The following is a 24834-nucleotide window of genomic DNA, read 5'->3' as shown; positions in this document are numbered from 1 at the left end:
GTCACTGAGGTCAGACGGATGAAAGATGGCGAGCACCTATGAAAGCTTCAACTTGTAAGTGTTGTAGATCGGCGTGGTAACATCACACAGCTTTATTTCACGTTTAGCCTCAGTGAGGCGGTGAGGAGTGTCGGCGGGGACCGGACATGCAGCTGCCTGAGCGGACAGCAGCTCAGCGCGGACAGTTTGCCTGTCAGCGAGGGCACCGTGTTACTGCAGCGAGTCTGACGTTAACCTGAAGCTACACAAAGTTTTCTCTACAGATCGTCACTTGTGTTGTTACCATCACCGTATTAACGGGAGTCCTGTGCTCCGGCGTGAAGCTAACGTAGCCGTGAGGAGGTTTAACGGACGGTGTTGCGGTTGTTTGTAGCAGCAGCCAGCTGCTTGAGTCCGTTCAGTGTTCCACTACCGTTAGCTCACGGCTAGTCGGTCTGTACTGGCAGCTCTGTATGATATCTGCCTGCTGCTGTTTGTGGTTGGCATTATTCTGTAGTAGCAGCTGCTGCTGTTGGTGCAGCTGAGATGTTGGCTGTGTCTGCAGATGTGTTAGCTGTGGTTGGAGGTTTTTGACACAGCTCTTATGTGTGTCCCACCAGGCGCACCACACCTGAGAAGTTCTATATCGAGGCGTGTGATGATGGCTCTGAAGATGTCCTGGCTATTGACAGGGTGTCGACGGAGATGACCCTCACAGGTAAGCTCAGGTTAGGTGATTGAGCTGAACACACTGATCAGACTGGAGAAGTGGTCAGCTCAATCGCATGTTGTGCGTTGTGCTGCATGTTGCTCACCCCTCCAAGAACCGCTCAGAGTACTGTTAGAGCACGGGATGGCTAAGCAGTAACAGTAAGAGTAGCGGTACCAATAAAATCTCAACAATACCCATCCCCTCACTTTGCTGTCTTTTCTTCATCTCATATTATTTGTGGCCAGTATTGAAAAAGCAGTTAAAAGACATTACTATTTGTCAGCAGAGTAGATAATAATTTAACAATTGCTAAATTAGTGATAAAAATGCTGATGAGTTGCAGCCCTGGTTCAGATCATTGTACAGCTTTTAGTCTTGTGAACACACTGTCACCAGCCACTGCTTTGGTCCTTAGTGAAAAGGGACATCCCCGCCTCTGCTGAGACCAGGCCCATATGTGGACTCATGGGGACTATCCGTTTGGTGGCAGGTAAGCTTATGTTCCAGCCTGGAAAACATGGAAAGGAGCAGCTATGAGAGAAGATTCCATGAGAGAGTTGAGCTCTGCTGTGAGTGTACACCCCCTGTCCCTCTCCCCCACCTCTGTGTGTGTGTGTGTTAGGCATGTACCTGATTGTCATCACCAAGAAAAAGAAGGTGGGAGATCTGCTGGGCCATGCTGTGTGGAAGGCTCTGGAATTTGACGTCCTCTCCTACAAGAAGACGATACTACACCTGACAGACAACCAGGTATGATGTGAGGCTCCTGACTGTGGCGAAGTGTGTGACAGCTGATCTTCCCACTGACTCAGCACTCTGTCTGATATCCAACCATTCTGCCTCTGAGCACCTTTCACACAGGTTCAGAAAAAGAAAGAGATGACTGGTTGCTCTGCAGGCTATGATCTAATGTAGGTCGAAACCTTGTGTTGGATGCTCACGGAAAACGGGTACCAACAGGATAAACAGGAACGAAATCTAGGCACTCAAAAAATGTGAAAAACATGAAAAATGAGGAAGAATTACATTAAAAAGCCCTTATTATAGTGGCTAAGTCATTAAAAAAGCCAACATGTTTCGACCACTGCTGGTCTTCAGCAGGGCTTTAAAAACAAACAAACTTTTGTTCAGGTGTTGAATTGATGCGTACTCAAAGCCAAATATCTGATCTGTAATCTCATTACATTGTTCTGAAAGGTATGGAAAATAATAATGATAATAAAAATACACTGAACAGAAGTTTAATCCTTTGAGACCAGAGCACTTTAGCTTGTGTTCCTTAAATAACATAGAAAAGAGGCAATTAGAAATGAAAGAGGAAATGACCCGAAATATAGCAAGAAATAAGTATAAGTACAAGAAAATTACTTGAAAATTAGTTTTAAAAAATTCAAAACAAAAATGAAAAAGAAATTTAAAAAAAGAAACAAGCAAACAAGGCAAACAAGACTTGGAAGAAAAGGTGCTTAAAAATCATAATAATTCTGGAACACAATTTAATGTCATTATGATATTTATAAATATTTTTCACTAGCTTTTCTCTTTTTTCCCTCAAGATGTCTCTTATCTTTTTTTATAAATATTTTTCTAAATCTACTAATTTCTGCAATTTATTGAACATGAGAACCTACCAAGTTGCTTGTTGCCTTTGTTTTTAAAATAAATCACACCAATTTTTTTAAGATCCAAAGGTTAAAATACTAGGGTTGCATGATAATATCGTAATGACATCTGTATCGGCAGATGTTGGCTTTAAAATGAAATATCGGATATCAGCCAACATGCTGATTTATGCCAGTATCACAAACCAATGATTTTTTTAATTGAAGTGAATATGTTCAAAACATCAACCTGAAGTTGAAGTATTTTTGTCATTTTGCACAATGAATGAATATTACATGCATTGAAAAGCATTGTATTTTATGTCTCCATCTGCTGGTGGGCCATCATAATAAGAGTATGCAGAATATGATGTTGATTCCCTTACATAAGAGAGTTGATGATCACTTTCCAGTCCGATCCAGATTTATATCCAACAGCACATTTAAAAACAGCATCAGTTGACCAAAGTGCTATACATTCCTAAAATAGCAAAAAACTACACAGATGATAAAAGAATAAAACAACTAATAATAAAATCACAAAAAACACAAGGCCATATAAAAATGCAGTAGGAATCACTAAAATAAACTGACCAAAACTCCAGTATTTTGCATTTCTATTAAATGCATGTGAAAGATGTCAAAGAGCAGTACAAGAAAAGTGATGAGGCTCTAGGTTTCAAAGGGTTAAATGCAACACTTTTGTGTTTGCTCTAATTTTTCACAAATTTAAGATCTAAGATTTTTTATGCACGTAAGACTTCTTTGGTAAAATCCATGTTAGTGGGGCAGCCTGTAGCTCACCTGCTAGAGTGTGCGCCCCATATGCCAAGGCCCTTGCAGCAGTCTGGGTTCAATTCCAGCCTGTGGCCCTTGGCTGTGTGTCATTCCCCTTCTCTCTCCCACATTTCATTCTACAGCTGTCCTATCAATAAAGGGAAAATCCACCAAAAATAATCTTTAAAAAAAATCAGTGTTAGTGAGCACTTCTTCTTTTCCAAGACAGCCCCTCCACTTGAAAAAAAGGACATTCTTAAATTTGCAATTTGATCTTGAAAAAAGACATTTATCAGTATTTCACATGGCTAGTTCTGCAGAAATGCATTTTCTGGTCACAGACAGCCCAAAGAATCAGTATGTGGTGTGACACCTTTGGCCTCGTGCAGTGTGACACATCTCCTTCACGTAGAGTTGATCAGGTTGTTGATTGTCGGTCCAACTCCTCTTCAGTAGCTGTGTGAAGTTGCTGGATATTGGCAGGAAGTGGAACACACTGTCATACACGCCGATCCAGAGGATCCCAAACATGCTCAGTGGCTGACATGTCTGGTGAGTCTGCAGATCGTGCAACAACTGGGATGTTTTCAGCTTCCAGGTCCTTTCAACAGATCATTGCAACATGGAGCCGTTTATCATCACGCTGCAGCACGAGGTCATGGCGGCGGATGAATGGCGTGACGATGCCTATCAGGATCTCGTCACAGTATCTCTGTGACTTATGCCAGCCCATACCATAACCCCACAGCCACCATGGGGCACTCTGTTCACAGCGTTGGCTTTTGCAAACTGCTCGTCTGCATGATGTCATACATGCCGTCTGCTCAGTACAGTGTAAACAGGGATTCATCTGTGAAGAGAAAACTTCTCCGAAGTGCCAGATGCCATCCAAGGTGAGCAGCTGCCCACTCAAGTCAGTTATGATGATAAACTGCAGTCATGTCAAGACCCTGGTGAGGATGATGAACAGATGAGCTTCACTGAGACAGCTCTCAGACCAGCTTGCAGATGAAGATGCTGGATGCGGAGGTAAAATGATCATTCAGTTGACGGCCAACGGCTCTGTTGGACATTCTTTCAGTCCCTCAAAACTTGCAACATATGTGGTGTTGTGTTGTGTGATCAAAAAGCACATTTTACAGTGTCCTTTTACTGTGACCATCCCAAGACGCACCTGTGTAGTAATGATGATGTTGTATCAGCCACAACCTGTCAGGTGGGTGCATTATCGTGGAAAAGGAGACATGCTCACTAATATGCATTTTAACAAAATTTGAGAGAAATAAGTCTTTAATGTGCATAAAAAAAGTCTTTGATCTTTAACTCAAAGCTGTGAAATGTCATGATGTCATGTAAAATGTGAAAGTTTCTTTTATGAACTGGTTGTCATTCAGATGGGCATTTAATAGACATTTAATCGGGCTTGGTTTGGTCAGAGGCTCGAGAGAATATAGACGTCCATCATGATTGTGGACTTGACTACATTTTGGGTCATGTGAGGCCCATGCAGCAAGGAGACATGCTATGAGAGAAATGAGAGCGACCTGAGGTGTTGCTAAAGTCACCTGGGTGTCTGATTTACAGCAGTAACTTCTCTCACCCTCCCAGCCCTTTGCAGTCAGTGTGTGTCTCTCTCTCACCCCTGCTGCTGGATTTATCTCTTGTTTCAGATGCAAGACAACAAGACTTTCCTGTCCATGATCAACAATGTGCTTCATACAGACGGCTTCTACTTTGCAACAGACTACGACCTGACCCACACTCTGCAGCGCCTGGCCAACACCAGCCCCGAGTTTCAGGAGATGAGCCTTCTGGAGAGGGTAAGAGATAGATAGACTTCTGAGTTTACAGTGGCCACAGTGAAATGACCCGTCAGGAATCAAAGCTCCATGAGCCAGCCTGTGGTTTGTTTTATTGGGCTGTATGAACAAAACTGAACAAAAATGATGTTATTAGAGGTAATCTGCACTGATAGGACATTTTACAAACTGTCATTATCAACAGAGCTTGCCTCTGATAGTGACGGCTGCGTAGCCTCCACCAGTCAGCAGGGATGTGCACCGCCGAGCAGAGCTGAAGAGAGGCACATTGAGTTGGATGATCACAGTGTAGCGCTCCTGAGAAAGCAGCTCCCTTCTGCTGTGTCAGTGTGTCTCACTGTATTGTTCTTCATTTTAACATGTTTACATCAAGTTTTGGGCTCCACTGCAACAGCTGGTCCAACGCTGTAGCACTATCAGTGCATGAGCCAAGGTCTGTGAGTCTGTGACTGAGCTAGTGCTGCCACTTCTTGTTTCAAATTAAAAGCCGTCATTTTAAAATACACATATTGTGGTATACACGTTTAGTTTTTTCAGGTGGTCTCTTTTTGGAAGGCTCAGAAATCCCGACATCATTCACTCTTTTGATGTTCAGTTTGAAATCCAAAATACGAAAAAAAAAAAAAAGAATGTTATTTTGTTATTTGTTTATGAATTGGATACTAAAAAACAATTGATTTGAGGAGTGGTTCCTCTGCCTCACTCCCACCTATGAGACTGCTCAGTTGGGGGGAAAGCAGGCAGCAGCCATGGCGACCTTCCTTCAGTTAGCGGCAGAAGCAGCTTGAATAAAGCTAGCGCAAACCACAACTCTTCGGGTGAGACCCAGCGCTCCCGCTGGCCACTGGCCTGCTGTGACAGCCCTAGCTGGGTTAGCAGGTTGGCCCCGCCCTTACCCAGCTGCATGGCAACTTCGAGTTAGAAAAGGCTGGAGCCACTCTCTTCACAGCAATAGTAATCTCATTAAGAGTGAGGCAAAGAGGAACTGTGGGGTAGCAGCTCGCTCATAGCAGCAACATCCATGTCACAAAAAATCAGACAAATTAAATATTAAAATCTAGTTCAGCCCATGGCCTTTTTTTTCATTTCCTAGGTTTAATATAAGCATAAAATCCAAAGTACAAAAAATAAACTGATTATTAGTTATTAGTGATTTGGTATCAGATTCATAAATGAATAACAAAATATCAAATGTTTTTTTTAAATTTAAGAATGAATGATACACAGAGTATGCCCTCGTCCACAGCCACCGCATGTCTTTGACAGACAAAGTCCTTTTTTCTTAGAGAAAACAAGGAGTTGCTGGTTAACATGTGTTAACTGTTTCTCTTCCAGGCAGATCAGCGGTTCGTCTGGAATGGTCACCTGCTGAGGGAATTCATCACACAGCCAGAGGTAAAACACCATGAATGTTCTCTCACTGCATTTCTCTTCACCTCTCACTGTGGGATACAGTCCTCCAAGGTCAACTCTGTTTAATGCAACTTATCAACACCCCAGTTGACATGTTTTTATCAGCCCTGTTGGACACTGATAAGTAAGAACTGATTTAAAAGAAAAGGAGCTTGATCTGGTACACAGTCAGTCCTTATGGGTCAGTCTACATCCAGTAATTCTAGTACAAGGTACAAGGTAACTTTATTGTCATTTTTCTTAAATGTAGTTTAAGAAGAAATGAAATTTTAAGGTGATCCTAAATACTGCTTCATCTTTTTGGAGTTGAAGGAGGAGTTGAGGAGTCTCACAGCCTGGGAAAGAAGCTGCTCCGTAGTCTGGTGGTTCTGCAGCAGATACTTCTGTATCTTTTCCAGATGTCAGCAGGGTTAACAGACTGTGGCTGGGGTGGCTGCTGTCTTTCAGTATCCTTTGGGCTCTGTGCAGACATCACTTCACCGAGGTCACTGATGCTCTGTAGATGGGAACCAGTGATGTTCTGAGCAGTTTTAATCACCCGCTGTAGAGCCTTCCTGTTCTGGGCCGTGCATGAACCGTGCCTGTTTGTGATGTTTCCAGTCAGTATGCTTTCTATTGCTCCTCTGTAGAAGTTAACCAGGATCTTGCTCTGGAATTTAGCCTTCCTAAGTTTCTGTAGGAAGTAGAGCCTTTTCTGTGCTTTTTTAACCTGGGTGGTGATGTGTAGTGACCAAGATAGGTTCTCAGTGACAGTAATGCAAAGGAACCTTCTTTCTAAAACCAACAATCAGCTCCTTGGTTTTACTAATGTTGAACAGTAGGTTGTTCTCTTTGCACCACTTTGCAGGATTGTTGATTTCCTCCCGGTATGAACTCATCATTGTTGTAATACGGCCGATCATGGTGGTGTCGTCCACATACTCCACAGCAGAGTTCTCCTGATGTCTGGGAGCGCAATCATTGGTGTACAGTGTGGACAGAAGGGGGCTGAGCACACAGCCCTGGGGGGCTCCGGTGTTGAGCACTAATGTAGAGGAGGTGTGACTGCCAATTCGAGCTTTCTGGGGTCTGCATGTAAGGAAGTCCAGTATCCAGTGGCAGTGTTGTACTGAAGTCCAGAGTGTTAAGTTTCATGGGAGAGATTGTGTTGAATGCTGAGCTGAAGTCAACAAACAGCATCCCGATGTAGCTGTTCTTATTCTCCAGGTGAGTGAAGACTGAGTGAAGAGCAGTAGATATGGCATCCTCTGTGGATCTGTTGGTTCTGAAAGTATACTGGTGAGGGTCCAGGCTGGCAGGGATGTTGTCTTTGGTGTGCTGGAGAACCAGTTTCTCAAAGCACTTCATCAGGATGATTATGCAATGTCTCGATCTAACATAGATCTTTCTCTTCAGTCTTTGAAAATCTTGTGTCACTAAACTGTAACACAAAGCTTGTGATTAACTAGCTATATCTAATTGTTTTTTTTTTATCCAGCCATAAGCTAGTTCATGTGAAAGAAGTGGATTTGTTACAAGCAATATCAGAACCATGAATGTACATCAGTACTTTATATGAGAAGAAACATTGATGCTTACTTGATGTTCGATGTACCTGATGTTCTGGGGCCAGAGTAAAATGTAAACAACAGCCTGCAATCTTACAACATAAGAATAAAATGTCAGAACATAAGAAATATTTTGCAAATATTAATATTAATATAGAGTGAGTAACTTTTTGTAAGAAACACTTAATGTCAGGCTGTTTCTGCTATGGGGTCAAAGAGAGAAAAAACATATAATAATAACTAATGAGCTCTACCTGCAGAAAATGTTGGGATGCTGTGTAAAATGTACATAAAAAACAGAATGCAGTGATTTGTAAATCCTTTTTGATCTATATTCTTTGAACACAGTTCAAAGACAAGATAACCACTCAATCTGAATTTGATGCCTGCAACACATTCCAAAGACGTTAAGACAGGAGCATGTTCACTGTGACATCACCTTTTCTTTTATCAACACTTAGTGAGCATTTGGAAACTTGGGAAACAAATTGTCAATGTTTTGAAAGTGAAATTCTTTCCCAGTCTTGGTTGATGAAAGACTTAAGTAGTCCAATCTCTTCGTTGTTGTATTTTGCTCTTCATAATGTTCAGTGGGAGTCAGGTCTGGACTGCAGCAGGACAGTAGTCTAGTAGCTGCACTCTTTAACTATGCAGCTACGCTGTTGGAACACATGCAGAATGTCTCTCAATGTCTTGCTGGAATAAGCAGGGACGTCCCTGAAAAAGACATTTTCTGGATGGCAGCATATGTTGCTCCAAAACCTGTATGCACCTTTCAGCATTCATCGTACCTTCACATATGTGAAGTTACCCATGATGCCATGGGCTCTAGTATCCCCCCTATACCATCACAAAGTTTATAACAAAATGTTGTCCTTGCTCATAAAGAACTGAGCCTTTTGAGACGCCTCTTTCTAGCTCAGTGATGTTACTGTCATCTGTTATCAATTAACCTGTTTACCTGTTGAATGTTTCAAACGGGTGTTTTTTGAACATTCCACAAATTTTCCAGTATTTTGTTGCCCCTGTCCCAACTTTTTTTGGAACATGTAGCAGACATCAAATTCAGAATGAGAGTATATTAACAAAAAACAATCAAGTTAATCAGTTTGAACATGAAATATATCTGGTCTTTGTACTGTATTCCATTCGGTATAGATAAAAAAAAAGATCAAAAATTTGCAAATCATTGCATTCTGTGTTTACTGCATAACCTACAATAACCTACAGCGAAGCAGGTTAGCTATTCAGCAGAGGTTGCCATGGTAATTTATTTCGGTATACAGTGAGCCAGCTTCATATTACTAAAAAAACCCAGAGTTAACCCTGAAGTGACTTCACTAACCCTAAATCGTGCTACACAGGCCTCAGGTGTGGCTCTTAAAGATAAGTTTGTCAGGCAAAAAGGGAGGCTCCTTATTCCACAGTGAGACACTGAAAATATTGCCGTGAACAGCTTTACTGTGTAACTCTGATTCTGTTAGTATCATGAGGTGTCTGATGAGAATGCTGCCTTTCAGAGGAGTAACCTATGTGAGGGAGTATGTGCTTCTGAGAAAACGCTGTGGGGGGCTCTCTGATTCTGAGACCGCATGTTCTATTTAAAGAACCAAGGTTATGTAACCTTCAGTGTCATTTGAGGGGGACCGTCCATCCTGGAAGAGGGATCCCTCATCATCCTCTGCTGCTCTTCCTGAGGTTTCTTCCCTTTTTTTCCCCGTTACAGGGGTTCTTTTTCGGGAGTTTTTCCTTGGCTGATGTGAGGATCTAAGGGCAGAGGGATGTCGTACTCTGTAAAGCCCTCTGAGGCAAACCATGTTTTGTGATAAGGGGCTCTATAAATAAAATTGAATTGAATTGAATTGACTTTGCACAGATTAAACCAGTATGACAGTAAAGCATTTTTTATCATCTAACATCTGCTCTTATCTTCCAGTTACACAAGTTTGTGTATCCTGTTGTCCATGGCTGTATCCTTTCCTACTGTTGTGTGACTGCTAGAGTTTATTTCTCCCCTCACAATATGTCAAATGGCAGGTCTTATTTTAGTGAATGAGTATGAGATTTTCCATGTTGGGTCCGTCCCACCATGTTATTAAATAAGGTGTCCACCTTATTTTCCAGGGTTCCTGCGGATCCTTAAAAATCCTTAAAAGCCATTGAATTCATTTATTTAAAAATAAGGCCTTGATTGGTATTGAAATTGAATACTTAGAAAAAACTAGGTTTTAAATAATTTATAGAATGCCTCTCACATTACCATCACGCATATCATGATAGAAGAAACCACAACACATTTATCACATCCAAAATTCAAAGTTTTTTTTTCAAGGCAAACCAATTGGATACTTTTATAATAATAAATGTTTCCCGCTCTAGAAGGTTTATTTATCATCTATATATTTTTTTGCATTTTAAGAAGATCATCCAACTTTTTAACAAAAAAGCTGCGTTTATGTGACCGTTAAAATTTGTACAGAAACAGTTCTTAAACCTGAATGATTGATGTGGGTAAACATTTTGTTTTTTTTTTTCTTAAATTTCCATTATTTAAAATTGGTCTTAAATTGAATTCAGAGAGACATTTAAAAGTTTTAAATTGAACTTGTCTTAAGCTGTAGGAGCCTTAATTTTCTTTAGATTCATGAATTCTAAAGATTTCATGTACTTTGTTCTGTTAAATATGCTTATAGAAGAGTGTGTTTGTAGGGCTGTAATCAACCAAAACATCTTGGTCCACTGAAATTCTAGAGTTCTAGAGTTTCTTAACACACGTGTTTACCAGTCATCACCATGAAGTCCAGCTGCATCAATGGAAAGGTGTTTGAGTGGAGTATTATCTCCAGGAGGAGCTGTTTCAGAGCTGGAGTCCGCTACTACGTCCGAGGTAACACTGCAGTCCGCTTGCTTCACTGAGCCCTCAGCTCTATGTCCACTGGAGGAGAAGTGTCTTCAGTCTGCTCCTCTGCAGACATGTCTCATTTATGACAGGACGACCTAGTTATGCTGTATGCAAGGAGAGACAAAATCAGTAACAAATGAAGTGCATCTTCATAAGTTAGTCTCATGTGAATTTTGCAGCATTTATAGACATTCAAAAAAAGGCACATCCAGCTGACAATAAGTCGATGAAAACCTGATTGTCTTTGCATGAGATGTCTGACCTCTCAAACAGTTGTTTGTGTTTTTGCCTGCAGGCATTGATTCAGAGGGCCATCCTGCCAACTATGTGGAAACAGAGCAGATCGTGCAGTACAACAGTGCCAAGGCGTCCTTTGTTCAGGTGAGACAGTAGTGAAGCCACGGGAAGTATAAAGCCAAGTCTGCCAGACGGAAGAATTGAAGGGATACTTTTTACTTTATTTTCAATCAGCTTTGTGTTGAAACGCTGTGGTTGGTATGTGTATGCTCCATCTCATTAGTGCCCAGATATCTCTCCACCAGATGATCCAGACTGATGCAAAACATGTCATCAGGCAAAGTTTTGCTGGTTCTTGAGCTGCTGCTCAACCTACAGGCTGTACTTCTGCATTTTTGTTTTGCCTGCCATAGCTGACGCAAACGCGAGCAGATTGAGAGACCTACGCTCCCCCTTATTTCTCTCTCTCGCTTTCTCTGTCTTTCAAACTTTGACAGAAATCTGATCAAACAGTAAAACTAGGCAGTTCTGATCGAATATACTGTAAATCAGGGTTCTGTCACTGCACTTCCTATTTCTCATCTAAAATGTTTTCAGAAACATATTTTAGTGCTGTGTTTAGCTGTAAAAGCAAGAGTTTGTGAACAGGAAGTGGGCGCCATACTGCTTCCTCCACAGTGAAAGTGATTAAGAAAGAAATGGAGATCAAACAGTGGAACTAAGCAGTGCTGATCAAATATAAACTAAGATTCTCTTACAGAGTTTTCTGTTTCTCTCTTCAGATGTTTTCAGAAACATGTTTCAGTTTACGGTTTAACTGGAATACCAGATTGTTTGTTAACAAACAAGTTGACTAGTTTGCATTACATCACCCACCAGTGGGAGCGTTTATTGGTCTGGTGCAACGCAGTGCATTCTGGTACTCGAGCAAAATTGTTCTTTCTCTCTGTTTTCTCTGGTCATGTAGCACCAATTTCCAAAGTCTTTGGATCTTTTCTACTGAAGAGACAGATCAGTATAATGAAAAGGCCATCTTTCTAGCAGTGAAATACTTTAAATGATCATTCAAGTCAGAATTCAGTTTCATATCATGATACCATACCCTGTAAATATTGTACAATATTAACTCTGAAATATACTTCAGACTATTTGAGCATGTCTTCAGTTTGTGTTAATTATGTTTGTTTGTATTCCTCTAAAAATAGTTTTTTTATGAAATCTAGCCCCAACGGTAGTGTACACTTCCTTGCACTGATTCCACACAGAGGTCATATCCAGCCTGACATGTAGACTCCACCATGAGCTGTGCTGCATGACTCTGACAGCTGGTTCAGAGGGCTGCTGCAGGTTGGGGCTTGCATGGGTTTTGAAATGCTCTGATGGAGGAATGACTTTGTGAATGTGAATACATCATGCCCTTTTTTCTCACAGACCAGAGGCTCCATCCCCTTGTACTGGTCCCAAAGGCCTAATCTCAAGTATAAGCCCAAACCGCAGATCAGCAAAACAGTAAACCATGTAAGCTATCTTTACACTGACATGTTTTTATAGTCTTATTTATCTTCATTTCTCACACAGCTTTTATCTTGTCTCTGTTTCTATCTTCAGATGGACGGATTCCAGAGACACTTTGACTCACAGATCATCATCTATGGAAGACAAGTCATTTTGAACCTGGTAAGATGAAGAAAATTGACCCTTGTAATTGACCCTTCAGTAACCCTGAATAATGGTTTTTCAAGTTGTTGGAGCGAGCATAGAGCTCACACTCTGACTAACGGCACTCCCTGAAGAAATATCATCTCATTTTGGGGAAAATAAAAAGACAGGAGGGTCTACAATATGTGTTTGAAGGAGATATCCGGGACACTCAGCGTCACTCAGCAGCTAAAAACAGGTTAGAAAGATAAAGTTAAAAGCTAAAGCTGAACGTACAGATCACAGTGTAAAAGTAACCATCACATCAGCTGGTGATCAAGACAGAAGAAACTGAAAATAAAGGAACTGTGTGTTGTATTCACATGTATTTAAAACTAATTTGATTTTCTGTAAAAAAAAAAAAACCCAAAACAAAACATGGGGAAAAAGGCAATCAGCAATTTGGCAAGAAATTGAAAAAAAAAAGGATTAAAAGGCAACATAAAAAGTTACCTGGGAATTAGCATAAAAACAAAAAAAGAGAGAGCATCATTAGAAAATTATCAAATAACAAGGGAAAAATATTAAGAAAACTATATAATTAGAACTATATATTTAAAATTAGGAACTAGGAATACATAAATATATATATATTTTTTTACATTTTTCATGTCATTTCTTTTTGTTTTTCAACCTTCATTTTATTTACTGTATTTTTCTTTCTAATTTCAGGTAATTTTCTTGTAACTTTTTACTAAATGTTTTGGTTCATTGCTTGTTAAGTTGCTCATTGCCTTTCCTCCATGTTTTTGAAAGAAATCAAGGCAGGTTGCTCAGGTTTCAAAGTGAACTGAAATGATACCATGATAGTGACCACTACTCAGTTATGGTTATTAGTTCTTGTCATTCTTATTTGTCAGATCAACCAGAAGGGCTCAGAGAAGCCTCTGGAGCTAGCATTTGACAAGATGGTGACCAGCCTGGGAAATGGCATGATCAAGTAAGATAACCACGAGTTCTTTTTCAGCCCTCATGTGTAACCTCATACGTATACCCCCTCACATGTGGTTGAGGCCATTCTATCTGTGGAACATGCTTGCCTCTCTGCAGGTACATCGCCTTTGACTTCCATAAGGAGTGCAGTCGGATGAGGTGGCACCGTCTGCAGATCTTAGTGAACATGGTTGCTGAAATGCAGGATGAATTTGGGTCAGTGTATAAAAGTACGCGGGTCGATATCTCTGTAATGTACATCAGAAGTAACGCTGTGTATGTGGATGCAGATATTTCCTGGTGGATGCAGATGGGAAGGTGCTGATGAACCAGGAGGGGACTTTTCGGAGTAACTGCATGGATTGTCTGGACCGTACCAATGTCATCCAGAGCATGCTGGCCCAGCGCTCAATGCAGTCACAGCTCCGGGTACGACCTTGTCATCACATGGAGGACATAATCAGAAAGACAAGTGAGCATTGACATGCCTCTCAACTCAAATGTGTGTCTGCAGAGAATGGGAGTCCTCCACATTGGCCAGCAGATTGAAGATCAGGCAGACTTTAGGAAGATGTACCAGAACGGTAAGTTTACCATCACTCTACAGTGACCTCAGTAGTTTCCTTTCATCCACTGGCATGCCTACATTTAAAGTCAGAGGTTAATGTGATCTGTTTCCTCTGTTTTGTGTTCGTCCTCTTCCCTGTCTGACATGCAGCCTGGGCAGACAATGCAGATGCCTGCGCCAAGCAGTATGCTGGTACTGGTGCCTTGAAGACAGACTTCACCAGGTCAGTTTTCAGCCAGCAAACAGCCACATCCAGCTGAACACATGCTAACCACCTGCCAATGACAAAGGGACAGTGTAAAGGTCCTCACACACCAAGTCTGTCAGCCACTGGTTAATGTCCCACCGTCAGTGACTGTCCGTCACCCTAGTTTTTGGGTTGGCCCTGCACCTGTTGGCTGTTTTTCAGCTACAGAGCCCATTGTTGAATTATATCACTCTGACTGGCCCCTCAGCTCAGTTCATGAGAAGAGAAACAGAAGAAAGGAAAGCAAACAAATGGTTAAAGTCAAGAGGGTGTGAGATTGCAACAAACTAGACAGATTTTATTATTATGTTAGGTTTTTGGCCATTGGGCTCTTTAGCAAAATCAATTCGGAATTGTGTTGTTGTGCATCAAAAAATCATTTAATCTTTGCCTTGAGGGAATTCCTTCATATTTAGCACAAACATCCACTTGGACTTAAGATGAACTGATTAGATTTTGGTGGTCAAAGGTCAAGGACACTGTAACTTTGTTACATTCATGTGAAGGCATATCTCAAGAACACCTTGCGGGAATTTCTTAAAATTTGACACATACATTCACTTTGACTCAGCTATGAGCTGATAGGACTTTGGTGGTCGAAGGTCACCGTGACCTTGTGTTTGTCTAATTTTCTTAAACGTAATATCTAAAGATGGCCTTGAGGGAGTTTCCTCAAATTTGGCACAAACGTCCACTTGGACTCAACAATGAACAGATTATAATCTGGTGGTAAAATGTCAAAGGTCAAAGTCACAGTGACCTCATAAAATAGTTTATGTCCATAACTCAAGAGGGAGATATTTGGTCAGATACTGAATTGGTAACACTTATCTTGAAACTGTGCTGACACACAGAAGACCACCCTTTGCTGGTACGGAAAGTTATTTCCTCTCATGCAGGTGCAGACCGTACGTGCGGGTTGGCAGGTAGCTGTAGGCTTTGCGCTGTGTTCAAGTGCAACTTTTTGGCTGAGACAGAAGCGATGTAAGGCCACACAGCAGTCAGCCTTTGTCCCTAGAAGTTCTGTGATGTGGGTTTGGTGAGCCTGGGCTGGATGGAGATGTTGGCTAGTTTGCTCATCCTTCTTTTATTTCTATCTGTCCATCCCCAGCACTTCTGTCCAGAGCAATTCATTTCCAAAATTCCTATAAAACATGCTTCCTATAAAACTTGAGTGTTTGAATGCAATTTTAGCAGCTTTACAAAGAACTATAGTCTATATTTATGATAGTGTTCATAATTTCAGACAGATTTCACAGAAATGAGTAAGTTGAAATGCAAAAAGAAGGCTTATGAAGTGCCCAAAATGGAGATTGGATTAAATGAGGGTTAGATGGTGTCAGTGGTGATGCTAGAGGAAAGGTCAGGTCAAGAAAATGGTTTACATTTATCATGCAGGGACATTTGTCATTTTCTATGTGGCGTTGAACAATTTGATGATCTTTCAGGACAGGGAAGAGGACTCAGTGGGGGCTGCTGATGGACGGCTGGAACTCCATGATCCGATATTACAAAAACAACTTCTCTGATGGTTTCAGACAGGTGAGTTCAAACCTTCATGGATTTGAGTGCTGTACTGTTACATCAATACAATGAATGTGTTTAAAGTACTGTTAGCATCTCCGCCAGATTAAATTGAGTGCAAGGTGAGATAAAAGTTGCTCCTGATTAAAAAGATGGGGCTGCTGCACTAACTTAACTATTACAACATACAAGGTACAAGGCACACAAACATAATCCATATGTATGATTCCATTGCCAGACTGTTAATGCTGAAGCAAATTATCTCTGCATCACGTGACATATAGATCACATGACTGTATCGCTCACGTCAGTATTAATCATGTCTTTATCATTTTTCATATTATTTCATTGTCTTTATTCGCGCCATTAAAAACAGCAACAGAAAAACAGGTAAAAAATAATACAGAAAAATGGTAAATGGTAAATGGACTGTACTTGTATAGCACTTTTCCAGTATTATTGACCACTCGAAGCGCTTTCACACTACATTGTCACATTCACTCATTCACACACACATTCACACACTGGTGGCTGAGGCTACCGTACCAGGTGCCACCTGCTACTCAGTAATCATTCACATGCACTCACACTCCAATGATGTAGCATCGGAAGCAATTCGGGGTTCAGTATTCAGTCGACATGTTGCCCGGAGGAGCTGGGGATCAAACTGCTGACGTTTGGATTAAAGGACGACCTGCTCTACCTCTGAGCCATAACCACCAGACAGTTTAGAATTTTTTTTATTAACCATGATATGCACTTCTGGCCATTTTGAGTGTGCGTCCGTGGCTGCAAAGTACATGCGTCCTTCAAGTGGGCCTGCAAAGTCCACATGAATCCTCTCCCATGGGCTGGGAGGCCACTCCCAGGGGTTAAGTGGGGCAAACCCTGGCTCTTTTTGAACTCACTGGCAGGAGTGACAGGATTTGGCTTGCAGTTCTATCTCAGCATCAATGCCTGGCCACCAGACATAGCTACAAGCCAAGTTTTTCATTCTCACTACACCTGGGTGTGCAGTGTACAGCTCCCTTAAAACTAGGGGGTGGAATTTAGGGGGCACTACCACTCTCATACCACACATAAGGCATCCTTGCTGCACTGTGAGGCCAAGCTCTCGGGTCAGATAGGGAGTGAGTTCATCGTAAGCATTTTTGGCATTTGGGAACTGTCCACTAGTAACTATGTCCATCACACGAGACAGAGTAGGGTCCGACATGATGTCACGCCTGATTTTGGTGCTACTGATTGGCAGCATGTCCAGCTGGGATGAGTAGAACACGTTCAAGGTGTCCTTACCCTCATCGTGTGTGTGGTAGGGGCAGCCGGGAAAGTCCATTAGCATTAGTGTGTAGCGCTGCCTGCCGGTACTCAATGTTGTACTTGTGTGCTGACCGCTGCAGCGCCCAATGCTGCATTCTAGCTGCTGCCACACTTGGTGTGCTTTTATGTGGACTGAATATGGTGGTCAACGGGCGATGGTCAGTGAGGAGAGTAAATTTATTTCCATATAAATACTGGTGAAATTGACGCACTCCAAACATTATCGCCAGTGCTTCTCTCTCAGTCTGGGCATGATTTTTCTATTCCTTGCTGAGTGTTCTTGAAGCATAGGTGATTGGTTTCTCCACACCGTCAGGCATTATGTGGGAGAGAACAGCCCGAGCCCCATATGGCGAGGCATCACAAGCGAGACGGAGGGGCAGTTCAGGGTTATATTGGGTCAACACTTCTTTGGAAATGAGACAGTCTTTTACCTTCTTGAATGCTGACTTACAGGCTGCAGACCACCGCCATATCTTGCCTTTGCACAGGTGTGTTCAGTGGATGGAGGATGGTGGCTAAATTGGGAATGAATCGACGTAATAATTAACCAGCCTGAGGAAAGAACGTAGCTGACTGACATTGGTGGGTGCGGGGGCATCAGTATTAGCGCGCTCCTTCTCAGGTGACTTGTGGAGCCAAACTTGGGCTTGCAGTCAGGTTTGAGAGTTACTCTGGTTTTAATTCCCTTTAAGGTGCCCAGCTCGTCAGAAAACAGTTGAATGTCTCTTTAACTCACTTTTCTGAGGCTGTCTTGCTCTACCATAAGTGCTGCAAACACACTCTATCTCTTCCCATTTAAGTCTAATGGAATGCAGCCATTCTCTGCCAAACAGTGCTGGTCCAACTACATCCACTACATACAGGGGTAAAACAGCAGTCTGGTTATTGAGACTTCCGTGCACTTTAATCACTCCTTCAGGTACAAGAGGTTGCCCTGTGTATGTTTTCAGCACTACGTTGGTTTTCTGAAGGGGCACATCACACAGCATGCTCTTCTTATACTGTCCCCATTGAATTAAAGAAACAGCAGCCCCTGTGTCCAGTTCCATTTGTAGCTTTTCACCATTTATCAAAGGCAGCAGGGAGATTTGTGCACATTTATCTCTGCGACACAACATGTTTAATCCCAGCTTGCTGTCTGTGTCAGAAGTGATTACATTACTCACATTTCCATTTGCCTGTACCTGAGGCACTCTCCTCCTGAGCTGAAGTCCTGTCTGTGACCTCACTGTTAAGTTCACACACACGAACCTGTCGTGGAGCGCATCCTCCAAGAACACTCCAAATTCACAGTGTTCAGAAAGTCTTTTCAGTGCCACCATGTACTGAACCACAGATTCACCGTCCTGTTGGTTCCATTTATAGAAATGGTATCTTTCCGCAATCAGGAGCGGTTTGGGAGCGAAGTGACTTTGTGATTCCTTAACAATATCAGCATAAGTTTTCTCTCCAGGCTTTGAGGGTGTAGTGAGGCTGCACAGCAATCCATATTCTTTGGCCCCATCGCACTTAACAACACCAACACTTTCTTTGCCTCCCTGATCTCATTAACTAGGGCAAAGTGCTCGAAATGTTCAACCTATGTTGCCCACTGTTCTCCTGAGTCGTCGAATGGGTCCATATGTACGATAGTCGCTCATCACAGGTTGCTAACAACATTACATGTGCACTAACTAGCTAAACACCACAGTTAACGTTACTAATGACATTACCTGCAGTTAATCTTCAATCCAAAACTTCCCTTACAACGCGACTTTCAACGCACAAAAGTACGGATAAACGTCTAGACTAACCACCTTGTCGCCAATTTGTGTTGTGTCGTCACTAAGACTGAACTTAGAAAACAATGCTGGACAGACACCAAGAGAGACACTGACAGGTCGACTGCATTTTCAATATTGACTATTTACTGCATCACCAGTAGTGTAGCATACAAGCAGGCTGTATCCAGAAACAGGGCCCAGGCTTCGCCTGGTGACCAAAATATGGCATAGCATCACATACAACAAGGTCCAAGGTAGAAGGTAGATTTATTAGTTAAAATTTGTCCCTTATCCTGCTACATCTTGCTACATCATCCAGTCGCTCGGGCATGTTGCTGCTGGTGGCATCATTCAATTCCTGCAGTGTATTTTTTGAATTTGCATCAGAGTTTTGTGTCCTGTCTGCTCTGTGCAACAGCTTGATCCGGGATGTTAGGGGTTAACCATGTCTCTGTGAAGATTTGCACAGAGCAGTCTCTGATTTCTCGTTGCTGAGTAAGTCTCAATCACCTCTCATCCACTTTATTCTCCTGTGACCGAACATTAGCCAGAAGAAGGCTTGTTAGAGGAAAAAGCTCTGGGTCCAAGTCAGGTCAGCCTAGCCCTGATGCCAGCTCTCCTCCCTCTCTTAGTCTGATGCTTTTAGCTTCATTTCTTTCCTCTGGTCAGACTGGGCACTTGGCCTGTGCTGATGGTGGGGATCCTCTCGTGGTCTGCTGCATCCAGTCCAAACCTAACACAACTTTCCCCATGTTAATAAGTGTTTCTCTAACATAGGAAAGTTGTGCTTCAGAAGAAGGGGCCATGGAATTGAAAAAATAGAAAAATATAGCAAAAAAAGTTGCAAGAATTTGAGGACCTACTGCTGCCATCGTCTTAACAGAAACATCATCATCAAATGTAATTTTTTCTAAAGAGTACACTCTGGAACCTGGTTTCTGAAGTCTGCGTTTTCAGGCCCCCAATACGCCGTTGTCGTGTGAATGAAAGACCAAACTGCAACAGAATTTTTAATGTTTCATGCAAGAACTGTTGCTGTATAAACAGCCCCTCAGAGATGCATTCAACTGCAGAATCAAAAGCAGAGCAGGGAACCTGTTGAAACAGTAGGAAACAGTTGGTGTGTTTGAATGCAGGACTCGATCGATCTGTTCCTGGGGAACTATGCCGTGGATGAAGCTGACTGGACTACCCCCCTGCATGACCCCAAAGACTGGAAGTTCCTGACGGTAAGAGGGGCTCAGGAAGATACACTGATCAAGTTTTTTTTGTCTTTGCAATGTCTTTAATATTACTGCCTTCCTTTTCTAGTTGCCTATCGTCATGGTGGTAGCATTCTCCATGTGTATCATCTGCCTGCTAATGGCTGGTAAGACAAGCTGCAATAAACCTAATGCTAAAAGGCATTTTCATACCCACAAACAGAGTTCAAATAAATTCTCATCAGGCTCAAAAACTGAATGCATGTATTACTCCCTTTGTAAAGTTTCCTCAGTATTTTGATGGGGAACTGATTTTGTAATGTCTTCCACTAACTCGGTATGACCTGCTGTCCCCTGTCAGGTGAAACCTGGACCGAGACTCTGGCCTATGTTTTGTTCTGGGGATCAGCCAGCGCGGTGACGGGCGGCCTCATCCTCTTTAATGGACTGGACTTTGTAGATGCTCCTAAGCTGGTCCAGAAGGAGAAGCTGGACTGAATGTGTGTGTGTGGAAAGCAGCTGGGCCCCAGCGAGCTCACTGTCTCATCCTCCAGCTCCTCATCACTTTACCCCCAGCATCAGCATCAGCAGGCCTGGAGCCTTTACTAACAGAGGGTGGAGTGGAGGAGGGGGGGTGGGAAGCGGGGCCGGCCGCGTGTACGACAATGGCGGAAGGACAGAGACAGAGTGCACGGGTCTGCTGCTGTCCACACTGCAGCTGCTGTCATGTGGACAGGCCTGTCTGTCCACACTTTTACTGGACACTGAACCTCTGGAGTATGTTCTTACTGGATGTGATTGTGGTTGATTTCAGAGGAATGCTGTGGGACCTGCAGAGATGTTTGTCCCACTTCATTCCCTTCATGGGTGCATTGGGATCAGATTCAGAACAGCTGCTGTGATGTCACAGTCCAGCTGTACGCGTATTACTGTACGTACTGTTAATTTTCCTTTTGTCTTTTTCTTTTTACCATTGCCAATATATGTGTATCCATGTACAGTATCTCTGTCCCAGGTGAAACACTGCCTGCTTCAGAGTCTTCCAGACCAGTAGTGGATATAAGGCAGTCCTGTTGCAAAGGCTCCCAGATATCCGGCCTTCTTTGACATCAATTCAAATTACACAGAAAGTATACTGGAAGTCCTCAGTATACCGAATATCAATTGCCAAAAAGGTTTCAGCAGTGGACCACTTTCAAGTTATATTGTGGTATAAAAGTTAATGGTTATCATACTTTGTAAATTTTCTGATCTACGGTATGAGAAAAAGGTGACTGGATGGAGAATTTCACTTTTATTTTAGTTATTTTCAAAAAGGGAGACTTTTTGCACATACTTCCATTAAAATTATTTCAAGCTTCAGTTATAGTAATAAAACATTTGTACAACCAAACAAACCCCAAACCTTCTGTATTCCTTGAACCCTTTTAAATCTGGGCAAATTGACTTGGTTTCTTTCAAAAACATGGGAAAAAGGTAAAGAGGAACAAAAGAGGAAATTACCCCGAAAACTGCAAGAAATTAGTCAAAAGAACAAGAAATTTACCTGAAAATTAGTTTTGTGTTTGTGCCTAAACATTTTTGAAATGTGCCTAAACATTCTAATAATTTGTAACATGATTTAAAACTAATTAAGCTAGTCAAGCTAGTTTTTCCATAGCTTTTTCTCCTTTAACATTTTCCCTAGCTTTTATAAAAATTCTGAATCTATTAATTTGTGGAACATTTCTTACCAATGTGCTCAGGGTTCAAAGGTTTATACACTTACAAAAGGCACCTGAAAGCAGCACAAAAGTGATGTTGCTCCAGGTTTCAAAGGGTTAGGGTCATTGTAACTGATATTAGTAATTCTGCAATACTGTGAAACCGAAACTGAAATATTTACGGACGGGACTGTTATCATACCATGAAATCTCATACTGTTGCGAACCCAGTTGGCAACTAGTTGAATGGTGCATTTGGGCGTTTTTCTATATCACTTGATATCAAATATATGACGTATAGAGTATATTTAACGTGTTTGTGATTATCATCAGTGTCACTGCTGGTAATTATTGACGCAGTAAAAACCTAGAGGTAGGCCGGAAGCTTTGTTCCTGTCAGGAGCCTCTTCAGCTCTACATGTAGGCTGCTGACAGGGCTTGTTAGCCATTCATCATGTGTTGAAGTGTATTATTAAAACTGACTGGGCTCATTTGGTGTTGTGGAGCTTGGTACTGGGAGTCAATACCTATTCATTTATTTACCACAGGAAGGAGGATTTTTGCCTTCTTTTTTTGAACTTCTTTTTATTTTCAAGCAATTTCAATTTCAAAAAAATTTCCATTAACAAATGTCCAAGTGTGCCCCACCCCTGTCTCAGCTCCCATCATCCCATGCACATATATAGAAAATAAATACATAAATAAATAAAAAAAACAAAGAATAAATGAAAATAAATAAATAAATAAAATAAAAAAGGGAAAAATAATAATAATACAAAAATATGTATACATGAACAGTGACACATCAGAATGTATTCATAAATCACATTTCTCTAGTTGAGCTAATAGTGGATACCAAAGTTCATGAAATAAATAACTGGTTATACCTATCAAGTGTTATGTCTAAGGGATGGAATTGGAATATATAATCCAAAAACATATTAAATGTTGGTGGGGATTCATTCTTCCATAGCCACAATATACATTTTTTGGCAAAATAGGATATGATGATTAACAGTCTACATTTCTTAAGATCCAATTGACAGTTATAACATTTAGTAAATAAACACATGAAGATGATTTAAATGCAATGTCTAAAACCAATTTCATAAATGAGTGAATCATTTTCCAAAAACTATTTAACTTGTGACATTGCCAAAACATATGCATAAATGTTCCTTCTGTAACTTTACATATTGGACAGTTTGGTCAGTTGTTTTTAGAAATTTTGTGCATTTTTATAGGAGTGAGGTAAATTTATGAATGAACATGAAATAAGTTTCTTTGATTTTATTGCTTGTAAATTGAAAATGAATTCTTTCACAGATGTTTTGCCAAGGGTTTTCATCCTGGGTTGTTGCCATCTCAGTCTCCCAAATCTTTAACAGGGTTGGAAAAGGGGTTGAGTCGCCGATTTAATTAAAACATTATAAAATTCACTAATTTTACCTTTAAATGTGGTTGAGGTTATTAATGGCTCCTCCAATTCAGTCAGTTCAGAGTTCAACTTATTTTCTTTGATGAGTGAGCGTATGACGCTTTGAATTTGCATGCATTTAAAAAAATCTGTACTAGGGATGTCAAATTCTGTTCTTAAATCATGAAACAATTTTACTTGCATGTTTTTATGAAACAGGTCTTTTAGCTAATTTATCCCAAGTCCTTTTCATCTACTTACATCAGTTGAAAACAGGTATTTTTTAAGTCAGGATTTTGATGAATAGGACAGTGTGTGGACATGTAATTGGTAATACCAAGCTTTCTTGAGCAATCCTTCCATGCATGTAGAGAACGACAGTGAAATATTGTCCCATATTTTTTATCTTTGCTTTATGAAAATAAGCGAGTCCAAAGGTAAGGGGTCTTGCCTTCTTTTGACTTATTTCTTGCTCTCAAACCAATCACTTGTGAGCAGGAGTAACGAGAACATATTGTTAAACAAAATTTGTTAGCATTTTAATGCTAACACTTTAAAGTGATGTCAAAGACACCGGGTTGTTTAACATGCTAAATCTGACACAACATTCAGTAACTGCAGCAGTAGGAAGTAAAGTTACGGCTGTCTTTTTGTGACAACAGACTGAGTTCATTCCTCCATAATAACATCGATCGTTATCACATTCAGTCATTTCTCCTTGTCCTCTTCACGCTTTCTGTAAAGCTTCAGGAGCGGTATAGATTCATGATTAAAACTGTGTGTACACACAAAGGCAGAAATATGCAGAGGCATTCTTTGGTCAGATTTATAAAGCCATGTGCACACCTCATTCTGTTTTATAAATTGAAATCATTTTGGCTCACAAGCCTTATTTCCAAACTGACAGTTCACCATCAATAGACGCACAAATGCTCTTAAACATGTGTTTGGATATCAATGCATGTGCCCTTCCACCATCATTACACTTGTCAGTGAGAAATACAGTAAAGACAGAGCAGTTTCACTGACTGTTTTGCATTGTTGAGGTTTTCCAACGGTGCCAGAGCTACCGTCATTACGCACAGCTGTGGAGCGTCAACATCACTTATTCATCACATTTCTGCAAATCATTTTTGGACTGAAATCTCTATCTTCATTCATATTAAATGTCAGACGGATCAATGATTTATTCAGAGTGCTCATGTGGAAACTGACTTCACAAAATGCGCCACATTAAAAAAATGAAACGATCACTAACCACAAAATAAAAATAATGCCGAAATGTATCACTCAAAAATAATTTTAGATTAACTTTATAAACGCACCTTTGATTGACATTTTACAGAATGCATTATAAACTGTAAAATTAATAAATGAATAAATAAAACAATCATTGAATTTGCCAAACAACCTTGAAACATTTTCTGTCAATTTATATTTAATCTCCTTATCATCTCAGCTGTAGCCG

At 41.1% G+C, this 24834-nt stretch overlaps 1 protein-coding gene across 1 annotated transcript; it reads left to right on the top strand.

The window, feature by feature from the left end:
- Positions 1-21759, top strand: LOC121945985 (phosphatidylinositol-3-phosphatase SAC1-B). Its single transcript, XM_042490374.1, has 20 exons — positions 1-54; positions 600-697; positions 1107-1181; positions 1314-1441; positions 4740-4889; positions 6225-6284; positions 9786-9819; positions 10635-10736; positions 11047-11132; positions 12420-12506; positions 12597-12665; positions 13547-13626; positions 13737-13835; positions 13910-14048; positions 14134-14203; positions 14338-14410; positions 15883-15976; positions 20181-20273; positions 20356-20413; positions 20608-21759. Exons 1-20 carry the CDS (start codon positions 26-28, stop codon positions 20742-20744), a joined length of 1761 nt encoding a protein of 586 aa, XP_042346308.1. The 5' UTR covers positions 1-25; the 3' UTR covers positions 20745-21759.
- Positions 21760-24834: the final 3075 nt, after the last annotated feature.

Source organism: Plectropomus leopardus, chromosome 7 (assembly GCF_008729295.1).
Source record: "Plectropomus leopardus isolate mb chromosome 7, YSFRI_Pleo_2.0, whole genome shotgun sequence".
Lineage (NCBI taxonomy): Eukaryota > Metazoa > Chordata > Actinopteri > Perciformes > Serranidae > Plectropomus > Plectropomus leopardus.
The sequence above is the reverse complement of the archived record's forward strand: the minus strand, read 5'-3'. Positions and strand labels throughout refer to the sequence as shown.

Bases quoted from the DNA above. Each gene is read 5' to 3' on its own strand.
- LOC121945985 (XM_042490374.1), top strand. From the start codon at position 26: ATGGCGAGCACCTATGAAAGCTTCAACTT. The intron at 698-1,106 runs GTAAGCTCAGGT...TTTGGTCCTTAG, and splicing joins GACGGAGATGACCCTCACAG to TGAAAAGGGACATCCCCGCC. The intron at 13,836-13,909 runs GTCAGTGTATAA...ATGTGGATGCAG, and splicing joins GAAATGCAGGATGAATTTGG to ATATTTCCTGGTGGATGCAG.